General features: G+C 39.5%; 1 protein-coding gene across 3 annotated transcripts; it reads right to left on the reverse strand.

The window, feature by feature from the left end:
* Positions 1-6908: 6908 nt before the first annotated feature.
* Positions 6909-15048, reverse strand: ccdc13 (coiled-coil domain containing 13). 3 transcript variants are annotated; one of them, XM_087832316.1, is made up of 14 exons: positions 14959-15048; positions 14430-14622; positions 13173-13321; positions 12923-13065; positions 12751-12834; positions 12540-12656; positions 12322-12426; positions 11998-12168; positions 10917-11093; positions 10418-10624; positions 10199-10308; positions 9669-9731; positions 8500-8601; positions 6909-8348 (listed from the first exon to the last, which is right to left on the reverse strand). In XM_087832316.1, the coding sequence occupies exons 2-13, from the start codon at positions 14615-14617 to the stop codon at positions 8520-8522; spliced, it is 1596 nt and encodes a 531-aa protein (XP_087688442.1). In that variant the 5' UTR covers positions 14618-14622; positions 14959-15048; the 3' UTR covers positions 6909-8348; positions 8500-8519. The 3 variants fall into 3 exon arrangements, with proteins under 3 accessions (XP_087688442.1, XP_006792157.3, XP_087688441.1); XM_006792094.3 differs by having other exon boundaries at positions 6909-8601; positions 12540-12653; XM_087832315.1 differs by having other exon boundaries at positions 6909-8601.
* Between the last annotated feature and the right edge of the window lie 1625 nt (positions 15049-16673).

Here is a 16673-nt window from a genome sequence, read left to right on the forward strand (position 1 = left end):
ATGAGGCTGGCCTGCACAGACACAGAGAAGCGAACGAGTGAGTCATTGCCTTTATTGCCCCTGGCTGAAGTGTAAAATCCTCACAGCCTCATCCTTTCAGTGTGGTAAAAGATGACGAGCCAAGCTGCCGTTTTCAAGTTGGACTTGCCCGAGGAAAAACGAATGACTTCTATGTGAGAAAATGAACACAACAGGGTAAATACTCGAGAAAAGAGCCAACACCACAAACCTACATTAACTCTATATCCAACTGCAGTGTTAAAGAGCTTTAAACTTTGCTGTCCAGCAACCTTGTTAGTGCAATATTGCCTTTATTGTAGCTCTACTTTAGTCTCCATCAAATCCTGAGAGAATGTGATGCTCTGGTTCTGCTGAATGCTCAGTTTGCCTCTTAACAGTTTTGTTTTTGGATGTTGCAGCTGGCAAGTAAACCAGATAAGAGATGTGAAAATCAAATGATGCTAATACCCCATGTGGAGCCTGGGCGAATAAACTGTATATGATAGTCCTCTGCAGACAAGAACCTTTGGATAACACATACTCAACTGATTGATTGTTAATATGAAATATTGATTAGACTGGCTGTTGATCTTGCTCTCAAGCAAACACATTTAATACTTTCCACAGCAATATCTGGTTTTCTGTTTTTGTAAGTCGTCATTTTCATTGCTAATGGAACATAATGTCAAGATGTCTTATATTATCAATTATCTCACTAGCTCTCATCCGCTTCTGCTGTAAACGTGAATTTTCACAAATTTCACATATACCGCTTTATTAGTGGAAAATTACACATTACATAAAGGTGTGAAATGACTGCAAAGAGACTGACTGACTGCAGAGGGATGCTTTTCCAAATAGATTCGAGTATCATACTGATGTCTCGGGGCACGTCTAATAGGCCCTTTGACATGAAATGTCATTAGTCAAAGTGGATTCAGTGTCATTATAGCTCCATTTTTGCCATCCGGCCTTTTTCACATTCCTGAGTAAGTCTTTAATTAACAGTGACAAAGTACCTTGTCTTTGAATGTTTTCTTTATAGCTGAAAACAGTCTGAATTGTCCCTGTAATCACCAAAGAAACAGGGACATCGTGTATTATTTAAACTGATGGGTGAACACACACTTCTGTTCCTCCATCACACTTGAATCTGACTTCCCTGATCAAAATCACTGAGAAAAGTACACTACTTTAGAAGGCAGAAGCCCCACCCTGAGGGGGTTTCGGTGATAATGAGAACCCTTATCTGCATGCAGAATTAGTCAGAAATAGCTCCCTGTGATTGGCTTTCTGACAGAGGTGTAGGATGTAATCACTATACCAGTGTAGGATCTGTTAGGTCCAACCACTGGCGTATGAAAGAGCCTTTCTTGTTGTTTAATGCAATATGCTTGCACAAAGCTTCTTTTTTGTTGTTGTTTTTTATTTTTGCCATGAAATTGCTATTCGTCAAAAAATGTTATTTCACAGGCAGTTTAAAAGAAGTCTTTGAAATTGTGTTCCCCTCACAGAATATATATATATATATATATATATATATATATATATATATAATTGATGGTGAGCAAAAATATTTATACAACAACATATCGCTTTGTTTTCTCTAATGAATATTGATACACTGGTGCCAAATGCATTAGATGAGACTTCCTGTGGTCCCTCTTATCAAATGAATCATGGAAAAGTGTAAGGAAATGAACTTACCTGCAACAAACACAAAAAAATCCCACAGGTTAAAATTCACAGACAATGGTAGAAAACAAAGTCACAAGCTAATTAATTTATGATAATATACACATGCTATTTCATTTCAATGCAATGATTAAAACATCATTTTCTTGGTTTTGTTGCTTTCAGGGATCTTTTGGCTTCTTGGATTAACTCTACCATGGTGCATCTATTCTAAGTGATTTTCTTGCACGTCACTTAATCTGTGTTTAGAGATAACACTGTTAGTGTCGATATATGTGAGCATGAATTGCAAAAATAAGAAAACAAAGGGAAGGAAAAGGAAACTGCTCAACAGTACAATATTGCCATCTATATAGCCGTGGTGGCTGGCACACTTGCTTACTTTTTGTACTTCCAAGAGAACTATAAATTCCTTCAAAGATGTGTATTATTCTTCCTGCAAAAGTGGCAAAATCACGGGTGATACATACGTGTTAAAGTAGTGCAATGGTGCTTGTTAGAAGTGTTTCTTGCCTAATTATTTCTGAAGTTTAACAAAGTGCTAAAAAATTGTTGAATGCGCTGCCATTTGTGACTAAAGATAACAGTAGTATTGCTTGAGGTGGGCTTGAGGTTTGAGGTGAGAAAGAAGAACATGAAGACATGGAAATACGGGAGAAAAGAGAGCAGTGGTGGAGGAGGAGAAAGACATGATCACAAAGAAATGATGAAAAGATACACTCACAAATGTTAAATGGTCATATAGTATTTTAAAAAGCTATTTGTGATCATGAAATTAAAAGTAACTTATAAGACATCCTACGTAACTGGCTGGTCATAGACTGTGATAAGGCAGAACAGCGATGTCCATCTCAGCCACCGTATTCAAGATAGCAAAGTTACATGGTAGCTTCCACAAACCGGCGTCCTCTCCTTTTTTTTTAAAAAAATGTGTTAATTTTAAGTTTATAGGAATGGATCATATGTTGGAAGATGCAATTACACAGTAATAAATGTATATTCATGAGTACAATATTATTTTTTTCTGTTAAATAACTTTAAAAAATGACTTAATGTACCTTTAAGGCTCTTGTTGAACTGTCTTGTTCTACATGCCTCATATGGAAGTCCTGGACTGATTGACAAATTTGAGATGAAGGTCCTCCCTTTTTAAAAAAGGGAGCAGTGTCACTTCCAACTTAAAGGGAATTACACTCTGTGGCCCCCTGGGAGGGTCTATGTCAGAGTACTGGAGAAGAGAGTTCACTGGTTATTAAACTGTGGACTGAGGAGGAACAATGTGGTTTTCCTTCTGGAAAACACTGGACCAGCTCTTTATCCTCTTGAGGATATGCAGGGCTGTGTGAAAATTTGACAAATCAGTTTATATGTGCTATGTGGACTTGGAGAGAGCATTTGACCCTTTGGGGTGACCTGAAGGATATATCCTGTAGGGGGTACTTTGGAAGTATGGAGTGTCAGGCCCTTTGTTATGGGCTATTTGGTCCCTGTACAACTGTTGTGAGATTTTAGTTTGCATTCCCAGCAAGAAGTCATGCTGGTTCCCAGTGGGTGTTGGACTCAGGATCCAGGACTGTCCTTTGTCACAGTTTCTGTATCCACCTCAGAGGCACAGCATCCACTCCAGGGGCATTGTTCACAAGTGAGGGAGGGAAAGGAAGCCTGGCAGATGGATTGGTGCAGTATCTGTAGTAATGGGGATGCGGCCATAAGTTTGGTAAGGAAATTTATGGCAGCACAAGCTGTGAGTACTGAACAAACAATTAGATCATAGACACAAGTGGCGGAAATGAGCTTCGTCCAAGGGTGGCTGGGCTCTCTTTTAGGGTAAGGGGCTCGATCATTTGGGAGGGGCTCAGAATAGAGCCACATCTCCACCACATTGAGTCAGTGCAGTTCAGGCATGCTCAACTGGGATGCGACCCAGGGCAGACCCAGAAGAAATTATATCTCTCAGCTGTCCTCTGCGTCCTCCAAGAAGAGCTGGAAGAAGTGGCTGGGGAGAAGGAGGTCTGGGAATTTCAGCTTAAACTGCCCCTGCGACCCAGATAAGCTGCAGAAGACAAACAGATATTTTCACCAAAATTAATTCACTTGCCCATTTTATTTACTGTTTGACGTTGATTTGTTTTTGCTTTCTTCGTGTTGGTCAAAAACATGATAATAATGACTTGTTGCATGTTCATGCCTCAGAAAAGGTCAAATGGCTCATCTGATTATTATGCAGGGAGTCAAAAGGTCTCCCAAAATGTTTGACATTTTCATCCAATGGCTATGTGCTGAACTAGATTCAGTGCAAAAGAGGAAACATGCCCAGAGACATTATGCTATGGTAGTAGAAAACAACAATGGTAAAACACACACAGACACACACAGACACACACACACATATATATATGTATATATATATATATATATATATATATATATATATATATATATATTTATGTATTTATTATGTATCAGGTTTCTTAAAAAGTGTCAGCTTTTTAAAATAAAGCAACTGTTAGTAGTACAACACACAGGGTGGTGTTTTACTAATTCAATATGAAGTCATAATCAGAATGATTAGCTGAAAAGAGTTAGAGAGTATCTGTTGTCTTGCCTGAGAATATTCAACCACTTTCCACCCTTACACGCCTACATAATGCTACAGTATATGATTTTGCACAGACACCTTGAGGACCTGTTAAGTGTTAATTAGTGGATGTGACCGTTGTGTCAAAACAAATATTCATACATTTATATTCAGAAAACATACACAGACAGCATTTCTGTGAGCAACTGGCCTCCTGGGGCTTCACAGCATCTCAGCTGGTGTGTCATTCCCCTTTGTCTCCCCCAATTATTTCCATCTCTCTTCTCTTTCTTTAAAATGTTCAGACAAAGGTAAAACTAGAAAAAAATATCACACCCTTGTTATCAGTGATGCTCTCGCACACATCTCCAGAAGGCTGCAGATCTCATTAACCGTGATCATATCTGTGAGCAAAATGTCAACTCTAACATGGAAGCATTCGTTAAGGGACTTATTAAACAATTTTTGCTTGTTAAAGGACCTCCTGCCACGCAGCTGCAATCAGGCGGAAAGTCTGCTTGCAGGAATATAAAGGATATCTGCACCAGTGGTGATGCATACATATGACGAAACAAGCGTGTTCAAAAGCAGTTGGGCAAATAATACTGAATGAAACCAAGAAGCTTTTTTATCCCTTTTTTATTCCCCATGACCATCATCGGATATAAGGTGGAGTGGTTCCAGAAGAAATTGATTATTTCCAAGTTTGATACAACATGGTGAGAAATTCAATTTAGAGTGAGAAAATTGCCGGGAGGATTAGATGTAGAAGAGCCATGAGTCGAGGACAACACTGGGTTACTAAAGCGACTGGGGAGGGGGGGAACGCAGCCTTCAATGACAGAGCACTTTGAGCACAGATTGTGAAGAGCTACATTTTTTCATAAGACAGCATTTTTGTAAGCAGTCCCCCGATCCAGAATCACTGTGTTGTCCTCTCAAGTATCTCAACCAAAACATCACAGTTGGTTTAGTCTCCAGTATTAATAATTCTGTATTATAACTGTGTTCATTCTTTTTATCAACTCCAAAAGCTGGAAAAATCAATGATTAAATGACAACTGTGTCCCAATAACGGCAATTAAACTCTGCTCTATGAACTGATAATGCACATATTTGCTGTTAGTGTCACATAAATCCTGCAGGATCCATTTAATTTTTGGCTTCAGATCAAAACATAGGAGTCGCCATCAAGTACTGTACTTAACTGACCACACTGCCATCTAGTGATGCTACTTGTATTTAAACATATCTGAGCAAACTGAAATTACTACAGGGCTCACGCAGTATTGACTCACTGCACTGTACATAAACGAAGTGTAAGCAAAGGAAGGAGTTTAGAAAATGAACAAAAAAAAGACTCAAAAAGTTTGAAATATGGGTGCAAGAGGCACAGATGAGTATCATGCTGAGGTGATCTGCTCACGAGCCTGTAGTGAACACCTCCGCACCTGATTTTTAAAATCAGTTTCAGTGTCGTTAACTCACCCCGTACATTTTGATTTTTACCCCCTCCCTCACCGGCACCTGGAAAAGATAAAAACTCATTACTTTAATTCTACTTACTGTAAATGAGCACATTAGGACCCTGCTGTTTATTTTCTTTCCATTACATGTAAATGAGAGGGACTGGGAGATGAATGGACGCATAGAGGTCCAAACCGTTTTCTGGCCTGAGCAAAGTTCACAGATCCCTCATATACTGATGGCTAACTTTAACCTCTGCGTTCACAGCTGCACTATTTACTTTAGTTTCTGGATGCAGTCAATGGTCTGCAGGAAGCATTGGTCCAGAACGAGGGAATACCTCTGAGGAGAAGGATGGAGAAAGGAGTCATTCAAACTTGGAATGACAAATAGGTGAGGCTGTTTACGTATGCTGTGTTTACATAAGTTTGTGTTTGGTTTGGTGGGTTATTGGGCATTTTGGAATAAATCTACACCTTTCTGCGTAATACAGCTACATAAAACAATAATAAAATTGTCTGGCAAGGTGTAATTTATTTGAAAGTGATGACACTCTTAAATAACTGAAGTCAACATGAGCAGTCACATTAATCCCTGATATTAGGTCAACTGAAACTTCAGTATAACATGTCTGAAAAAGAAAAGCTCACTGAAAAAGGATGGAAATGATGTCCCTCTTGCAGTCATGCACTGCGTTAAAATTATATACGATTACAGGTTTGAGAAAATGCTCAAACGTTGGCTTCATATAAAGTACAGTTTTGTGGCAAAGTTCGAAAATGACCCCCCAAAAAAACCACATGAAGTTGAACGCTTTCCTGGCAATCAGACGCAGTTAGGGACCGTGACAAGCATTTGCTCCATCAACACCCTTTCTGACGCACATTTCCTCACTTGATACGTATCTGGCAATCTTCATCTGCTCGTCTCTCATCTTGCTCTTACGGTGACACGTCTCACTCTGTTGCATTAAAGAGCGCCTCACCTTCCATCCAGGAGGTATTCAAACACAAGCTGTTTTTTGTTACTCTGAGCATAAAGGCTTTCTTCATCATGTCCAAACTCTGATATTTTTGTCTTGTGGCACTTTCTCGCTCAGTCCAATGGGGACCTGCCAATCTCCCACAGGGTCCTGGAAGACATAGTGCGGTATTTGAAGCAGCACACTAACTCAGCCATGGTTTTAAATTAAGCGTGATGTGGAGAGGGAGGAAAGGGGGGGGATGTTCTGCTGAAACCCTTTTGGCTACATCGGAAGAAAATAACTCGGATGTTAGTATGAATGTAAGGGCCACTCCCACTGGGCATATCCAGACAACCTTTGGATTAAGAGCCATATACTGTACATGTGTGACCTGCTCTGGGGAATGTATAGAGGACTACAGTGGGAGTTTGTGCAGCTTGAGTTTGCAGTTATTTTCAACCACTATTCCCACAAAACTGGTTTCAAGTCAGAAATGATTAGTGTTAATATTTAATAGGAATATTGAAACGATTTGGGAACTTAACTGTGGTGATTACTATTTAGCCTGGCCTGTCGCACATTTATTTACAACTGTATGGAGCCAAAAAAAACCTTAAAAAAAGAAAGAAAAAAATCAACCAAAGTCATCGCCATGAAGGTAAACAATGTATTGAAAATATTTGTTGAGGGTTCGGTTCCTTTTCACTGATTAATTTGGATGTTTCTTTGGTTTACAGAAAATATTTACTTTGAAAACAGACAGCATTGGTCTCGATACCTGTAATGCATTTAAGGTTACCAACCGAGGAAAGACAAACATATATTTAATAAAATGTGACAGTGACATTTATAAAACAGCGAGCAGACGAGATGTAAAACCACGGGGAGACGTCTTATCAGCACCGACCGCTCCTGCAATCACCCGGGACACTTGTCTGATGCCATCAGGGTTAAGTTGAAAGCTATTTTACTCAAGGTACTTAAGTCGTTAAACCGAGGTCACCCGACCTTACGTTGCAAACTGTCTTTCGGGGACTCAAATGGAGAGAAAGTCAGAGATGCATATAATGTTTGTGTGGCTGAAGAGGAGAGTTTTTTTTTTCTTTCTCCTGCAGGCTGTTGTTTTGTCACATGTGACAGGAGAAGGTAGGGCTCAGCTGGAAGTGAGGCTGAGCAGGGACCAGCCAGTTCCCCTGGTTAGTGTCTTGTCTGTGCTGTCACAGAGCCTCCAGGAAAACATGCCTGACTTGTCTCATCACGTCACTGAAAGCTGCAGGTCATGGTGGAGAGTGCTCTTTAGGGATGCCCTCAGCGCCCGCGTTTCCTCCAGCTGAATGACCAGCCAAGAGACAACATACAAGAACAACATGAACATCTCCGTGCAACCTCGATGTGACGGGCAGAATGAGCACTGCTGTCTGCAGCGTGTCTACCGCCGCACATCATTATTTCTGTCGTCTGGTTAAATCTTATGGTTGGAGAAAGAAAACTCCTGAACCAGAACCAGTTTAAGGCAGTGTTGTCAAAGAAATAAAGTGTTTACAAATGCTGGAATGTTGGACAGTCTGTTCAGGTTTGTCTGTGGACAGTTCCTGTTGCTCAGAAACTCCATGGTGCTCAGGGACTCTGCTCCTGCCGACAGAGCTGTGATAGCCACGAGCAAGAAAGATAAGGGGGAAATTGAAAAGAAAAAAAAAAAAAAAGAGAAGAAGAAGAAAATCCTGATATTGTCACATCATGCTGTCACTGAACCTTGACATATCAGTCCTAGCCATACTGCATGCACAGTGTTTACTTTAATCTAATTTTGGCCTCTCAAACTCCTCCAGGATCACTGGCCTGCGGTGCTCCTCTTGGTGCTTGTGCCTCCAAACATGTGTGGCTCATCACTTTCTCTCTAGAAGATTCAGACAAATGTTGGATTGCATTAGAGTTAATGCAACGGAATTCTTCTTAATAGACACAGCTTTGGAGTGACAAATATAGATTATACTTACCCAGACAAGCTATTAGCTTGATAAATATGTGTAATTTTATATAAAAGTTTCATTTTTGCACCATTAAATTTCTGACGTTAAAACTGTAAAATAAACCACCACGCTCTCATTAGTCGACACCACAGTCATTACTGTGGTGTGCACTGCATAAATAAAATGAACAAACACCAACAGAAATAGCCTCCCTGTGTTTGTAATCTTGGGATGGAAATATACAAACTGATTTAACATTTTAGTTGTGCAGCATTATAGCATTTAATTTTTACACTGACAAGAAAATAAAAGTGGCTACTTTAGCTTTGTGCAGTACGCAAACGTGCAAACTTGAAATGTGAAGAAAGAACATTTGTGTGAATTATCCGACCACTTCATTTGGCAAAAAAACCCCCAACAACCAGCGCATGGGTATCGACTCAAGTGGCCTTTTTTCACCAATAAAGCACTCCTTCATCACCATCTTCGACGAGTAAGAAAGCCAGCAGCAGTGGCATAAAGATGCCGTTCCAGATCAAGCTGGAGAGCTGTTAGCTACAGCAATCTGGATCCTCTGTAAGAAAATGAAAACAATCTCGCTTTTGGAGACATTTTGTGACCTGTGCTGCTTGCTCGATGTTTTTATCTATTTTTTTTGTCTGGGTATTTTGGAGGAATCAATCAAAACTGTTTTAAGCCTTCAGGTGAAGTGGTATTTTTTTGATCTATACTTTTACACAAAGATGTGCATTTCACAACCCTGTCCCACTGACAGAATTACACTGTGAGCGATAGATTGGAAAAACAAAACAAAACAACAACTACAAAAGAACATCTGCAGTATATTCTACAGACCTCTCAAGCTTGTTAGTCCTTCTCCACAAAGAGGACTTGGGTTATCACTGTGCTCATGTCACAGTCAGGAATTTTGTTTACTAATTTCATAGTGATGCCCATGTCAGTACAGAGCAGACATGGTACACATTAAACTTACGTGAATTCTATGCCACTTCCCACAGCTGGCAGCACCAGTTTGTGACCAAATTTAGAAATTGAACTGAAAAACAAAACATTTGAAGGCGGTAAACAGAAATCCCACAGGAATACAGAAGTGTTTAACATCACAGTCATCAATACGCCGATAACAGTGCACCCCAACGTTAACCTTAGGTAATTATTTAGCCTTATGTTTCTAGACAAGACGAGAGATATCAGTGCTACGTGTGACACTTAGCCTCAGAGGCTGGTTTCAAGTGCAAAACAGAAGACGAGATGAACAAAAATTATCTGTCCTGAAGAGGTAAATCAGGGTTTCTCAAAGTTGTATGAAGCTAAAACAGTTCTTACTCAACACGTCATAATTCTTTCTCAAACCTAAAAAAAAGGTTCCCAGCTTAATTTTACTAAAGTAATTTTTTGCTTAAATATTTTATTTCTCACCACGTGCAATGGATCCATATCCCACAGCTAAACTAACAATAAGCATATTTTAATGATTATCAGATATTAAACCAGCACAAGTACCCTGAAGATGGAATTCTTTTGGTAATGTCTCCCTCTTCTGGGGAAACAGCAGAAGTACAGTTTGTTATCCTGATGCTGGGCTGTCTGTGCACATCATCGTTCTTCAACACCTATAAACACACGTTTAATTGCTGGACAGACATCTCATGCTGAATTTCGGAGAATGCACAAAAAAAACAAAAAAACAAAGAAAAACCCTGGTAATTATTTCTTGATTACCTTATCAGAGAATTGCTGTTTTTTCTGTAGTTTTTTGATAATGGCATCTTTCTCAGCAAGTATCTCTTTAAATCTCTGGATGATAGCACTGTGCTCTGAAGGTATGTTGCTCAGCTGTTGTCCTACACTCTGCTGCATCACCTTGCTCTGTACGTTTTGCTTTTGGCTGAGTTGTTTTAATACCATCTGCATCTGGGCCTGCTGCTTCTGCCAGAGGTAGAAAAGATATACAAACTTTATAGGAACAGTAATAGTAAAGCATGGACACATCACAGGATATCCTCTGCTTTGCAGTATGTTGACTTCAACTCATAAATGTCAAGTGAAATTGGTACTAACTGCCATGGTATTTAACAAAACTATTAATGGTGTAATCATGCATGAGATACCTTATTTAAAGTCTTACAATACCTACTTTCTTATTAATATATACACATTTATTAAAAGGTAGAATCTATACGAGTCTAACCAGATATTTGTCTCCAGTCTAATTTCTTACCATCAAAGCAGCCACGAAGTCATCATCGTGTTTCCCCTTCTCCATCAGCGTTGATATTTGATGCTTCAGAGTTTTGACTTCAGCAGATAGAGTTTTGTTCCTGGCTTTAGAGGCTTCCAGCTTTTGCTTCACATCTTTGTGTTCTTTCAAGAGCGCCTCATAATCCACTGAGAGCTTCTACACAGTTGTGGAAGGAGAGAAGGGCCTTAGCACATTAACAATGTAATGTCTATGTTCATTTAAAATCATTGCCCAAGTCCCAGTTAAACAGACAGAGACACCAGTCAACAACCCTCTCGCAATCCAACATGCACGTGACTTCCAGCAGCCACTAAATGGCAGTTTCTTTTTTTGATTACATGTAAAGTCTGTGTTCTTAACATAAGAAATGAAATCAGAAAAACATATGTAGGTTTGCACTGGCTCAAGGTGAATAAAAACACAGAGACATAAAATACAAGTCAACACACACACACACACAATTATTAACTGTAAGCCTGTGAGGATAACATGATTTGAGTCTGTTTTTGCATGTAGACACAGTTGTAATTGACCTCAAGTCAGTGGGATGCTTGTTCCAAACAACAGGACCACAGTAACTGAAGCACCTGAGCACACTTAAATCTAATTTTGGGAATAGCTAAAAGATCTGCACCTGCTGACCTGAGAGGTCTAATTGGGTTAAAGAGGCTGCGCAGTGCAAGTCAGAGATGTACTGGGGGTGCCAAGCCATTGAGAGGTTTATGAACTAATAGAAGGGTTTTAAATGTAATTCTGCATTGAACTTGGAGCCACTGTTGTGACTTCGGTCCTTGAGTGCTAATAAAATGTTGAACTTGCAGCATATGTGTAAGGACTCTCTTACAGTAATACAGTGGTTTAACCTGCTTAATATAAATGCATGGACCCATTTCTCATAGTCAGTTTGAAATAAGAACTTTTGATATATCTCTGAAATTCAAATTTTCATTTAATAAGTGGCTGGCATTGGTAAAAAAAAAACAAAAAAAAAAAAACAAAACACTTTCGCCAAGCAATTGATGGTTGGTCTGCAGGCCTCTGCGGTTGTGGCTATACATACCTCAAGGGCTACCCTCTTCTCTTTCTCGATAGTGCGGATGTAGTTGACATTTCTTTCCTGACGAGGAGTTTTCTGAAGAAAACCCATGCCCAGAAACTCTTCCTCTCCACTCAGAACACTTGACTGCCTTTGTTGTGTTGATTTGTTCAGCTGCTGCTCAAGCTCTCGTACCTGTTGTTCAAGTTTTGTTCATCATCAGTTCAATTTCAGGGTTTTTTTTTATGCTTTCCTGTGAACTCACTATTTTAAAAAGGACTTTGTTGGCTATAATGTTCTAACTTTAAAATACATTTATGTAAAATCAAACTTCAATTTTGAACCTACCCTTGTCTGCAGAGCCAGTATCTGCTGTGCTCGACCTCTAAAGCTCCCAGGGCAGCTTAGTAATTGCTGAAGGTTGACCTCCTCTCCAATCTCACTAATCAGAACCTGAAGTAGTTCATATTTTAGAATCTATAAGTCACTTGTGAAAAATCAGTCAGATATAAAATATTCTTCTTGAGTGATTGCATATAAGACAGAAAATAAAGTAAGTCTCCTACCTTCTGTGCCATTTTCAACTCTTGCTTGGCAGACTGCACCTGGTTGCGGTACTCGGTCACCTTCAGTTGGGTAGTTGCTAATTTTTCCTGCAGAGATTTAACCAGTGCACTTTCCTGCTTTCAGAAACAAGTCATAAATGATCCTTTCAGTGATGCCATTATTTTAGTTAGGACCCTACAGAAAAATGTTCCTTTTGTTATTATTCCTTACCTCACATTCTTCAGATGAGATCTTAACTGGTGACTTTGAATCGACTTTTTGCCCAGGTACACCATGTACCAGCATGGCCTGCAGCTACAGAAAGTCACAACAGTTTTTCTGAGAAGGACAAATTTTCATGCATCAAATTATTTCAAATGATACACATAAAGCAAAACTTTACCTCTCTCTCAAGCTCTTTGATTCTGTTGCCGTTTTGCTTACATTTAATCTTCTCTTGCTCAATTTCAGCAGTTAGTTCTCTATTCTTCTTGGATAGCTCAACAATCTTGGTGGCAGCTACAGCTCCTGCCAAGCCTGAAGTACCTAAACAGATGAGTAGATGAAGCAGGAAGAAGCTGTCACATGTCTGTAACATCTCAATGCAAAAAAAAAAAAGAAAAAAAAAAAGAGTAAAACAATTTACATTATACCTGCTAAAGCCAGTCTTTCTTCGTCTCTTTTCCTCTTCAGGTGCTTAATTTCAAAATCCTTCTCACTCAGAAGTTTGAAGAGCCGACCATTTTCATCCTTTAGCTCTCTCAGTTGGTCAAGGAGGGCCTTATTCTGAATGTGCAACAGCCTATGGAAAACAAAATGAACAAGGATGAATGTAACATGACAGAATGGTTATTTACAACCATGTGAAAATGACAGTTTTCGTGGGATTCTATGCAGTGCTGTGAACAATTGAGTCCACCCTTAGTGGTTACCTTTAAATGGGTTAGTGGCAGCCATGTCCAATTAACTGATCATCAGAAAGTGTGAGCGCCATGAAAAGCAGAAATTTTGGCAGTTTACTGGTCCGGACCATTCAGGTGCCACAATCTTCCAAAAAGTGGGTGTCCCAGCAAATTCACCCCAAGGACAAGCTTAGCAACGCTCAGAATCTACATGCCTCACTTGGCATGTTAAATGTTGAAGTTCATGACAATGCAATTAGAAAAAGACTGAACAAGTATGGCTTGTTTGGAAAGGCCAAGAGAAAGCCTTTTCTCTCTAAAAAGAACATGGCATGGCATTGCAGAGTTGAATCTCAACAAACCACAAAACTTCTGGAACAATGTCCACCAAAGTGGATGTGTTTGACCATAATGCACAGCAACATGTTTGGTGAAAACCAAACACAGCATATCAGCACAAAAACGCCTCATACCAACTGTTAGACATTGTGGTGAAGGGGTGGTGATTTGGACTTGTTTTGCAGCCACAGGACCTGGGCGCTTTGCAGTCACTGAGTAACTATCAGCTTCTCTGTATACAGTACCAAAGTATTCTAGAGTCAAATGTGAGAACATCTGTCTGAAAACTAAAACTTGGTTGAAATTTGGTCATGCAATGACAGGGCAATGATCTCAACCACAGCAGCAAATCTGACTGAACAACAACAAAAGAATGTGTTGCAATTGTCAAGTCAAAGTCCAGACCTCAGCCTGACTTATCAGGCCATGGGACCTACCCTGCAAACCTCAAAGAACAAAAGCACTGTTGTATGGAAGAGTGAGCCAAAATTCAACATACAGAAAATGATTACTCGAAGTTATTGCTGCAAGCCACTTAGTTTTTCACATGACTGCATGCAGGTGACAAAGATTTACAGTCTTGAATATATATTCCTTCATAGCGGTTTATGTAGCAACATTTATGGAAAATACCTTGAAAAACATTTAATTTCGCAGTTTAAGTCTCACCTGTTTTGGGGAGCATCACAGCTTGCCTGAACACCTTGGTTAGACAGATCCAAATCATCCTGAGCGCCACTGTCATTGAGCTTGTCTGGCTGTTTCTCCTTTTTCCTCTCCTGTTTCCTTTTTTCCTGCTGTTTTTGCAGTGCTTGAAACTGAAGCCGCAGTTCGTTCAGCTGATCCTCAGACTCCATGATCTCTGATTTATGGCATTGGAAAGTTAAAGGTTGATATTATAATCGAATCAATGCTGAGGCTTAAACTATTATGTCGTGTTGCGCTTCTTATCTGACACAGGTAAAAGCAAAGTTCTTTAGAATGATCCGTGCCTTCGTTATTGTTTCACAGAGAAGCTAAGTCAGGCAAGACGTGATATGATAAACAAACCATGAATCCAGAGAGAATGCCCTTAATACGATGTCTGTAGTCGACGTTTACAGTACGTAAACCGTACGTACGTACCGAAAGACTATTCTCTGAGCCTAAGCGAAAAGTTCCCTTTAAGAGGGATTAAGTTGAAGAGAAAATTTCTCACCTGTTAATTAGTCGGGTCCGTGTAAACAAATTGGTTTTAAACTTCACCACAGGTGAAGACAACTCCTGTATCCATAGCAACTGCCGTCCGGGGACTCAGCTCAGCTTAAAACAACATCTCGCGGGAGCAGAAATGTAGTCATAGAGACCAGGGGACGCTTTTAAAGGCTAAAACATGTTTTTTTTTTTATGGTGCCCCGGATATGTCACCTTTAATTTAAAGTCTGACTTTCTATGGCACAAATGTATTCACTTCATTTTTTTAACTGCACTGACAAATAAAAGCACCGTCTGCATCTGCAGTGCTTCTTAACTTATTGGGCACTGTGCTAGTATTCGTTCAATATAGTCTAGGTTTTGCGAAACTTCCATTGTTTTTGCTCTTTTGTTTTTATTTTCCAGTGTAGTGGGAAATAAGGAGGCTACTTGTACTGCAGCTCCCTCCGGTGGATTGTAGATTGTTCACCACTACAAAAAATGTAATTGGAAATTTTAATTTAGTTAGTTAGTTAGTTTAATATATTTCACATTAGATCTGTCCAGGGTGTACCCCAGCTCTTGCCCTTAGACAGCTTGGATAGGCTCAATTTGTTTCATGTTATGTCACCATACATCACAGTATAGTGTTTTTAACTAATTTTAATTAAGATCTTTTGTAAATGTGGTTTTAATCACAGCCAGAGGTACTCTTCTATGGTGTTTAAGCATGCGATCAGATCAATCAGATCAAAGCTACTTTGAGCTACTCCTTTAGTCACAAGAGGTCAGCACAGCAGTTAGCTCCACATATTTGAATTGGCAGGCCCCTTCCTATCCTTGCTGTTGTTTCATGTTGCTATACAGCTAAGCAAAAAGGCATAACTTTTTGCTTAGCTGTATATTGCAGTGATAATGTAGGCCTGTAACTGTAACATCCACGGATTGGATAGTTTTGGAAGTGATAGATACGTACAAATCTTAACAGTAAACTGGAGTGGTCATAACTCTTATCCTGTGTACAGGAAGGGCCAAAGTTGTCTTCATCTGCTGGTCAGCTGAAGCCTTTTGAGAGGTGCAGAACATTACAAGGACCTTTTATGACACTTTGACTCCATAGAAGAGGTGGATGAGAGGAGGATGTTAGCCAAGCTAATGTCCATTATGGACAACAACTCTCACCCTGAGCAGCTCCTTCAGCAGTAGACTGTTAAAGCTACAATGTAGGACTGAGCGCTATCATAGGTCCTTCATCCTGACAGCAGTCAGAGTATACAACACAGTATTGAGGGGGTTTTGTACACAAAAGCGCAGCCTTACCTAATATCCACCATACTGTTACTCATTTTATATTAAGATTAAAAAATCTAGTTGGTATTGGTATGGAGAGTAACCTTCAGTAATAGTAGTAAATCACACAGCAATAGTACATTCATGTAGTTGTAAAGAAGCATGATAATATATACACGTAGACTTTATATGATATCTTGGAAATGCCTATTTTCACAGCAGCCCCATAGTCACAGTGACAAAGCATTTTCATACCTCAAAATGATGCAGTTAATTCCCCATTTAGAGGAAAAATGAATACAAATAATACAATAGTGTATCAGTTAATAGAGTTGAAAAGATTTATTTGATAGAAATGGAAAAACTAGAAGACCAGAAATGACATATTCGGAATAGCTTAACAAAGCATCAATTAAAGCACAAAACAGGTTAAACAACATTTTTGTGGCT

This window comes from Neolamprologus brichardi, chromosome 18, assembly GCF_056152115.1.
Source record: "Neolamprologus brichardi isolate AB-2024 chromosome 18, ASM5615211v1, whole genome shotgun sequence".
In the NCBI taxonomy this organism is placed as follows: domain Eukaryota; kingdom Metazoa; phylum Chordata; class Actinopteri; order Cichliformes; family Cichlidae; genus Neolamprologus; species Neolamprologus brichardi.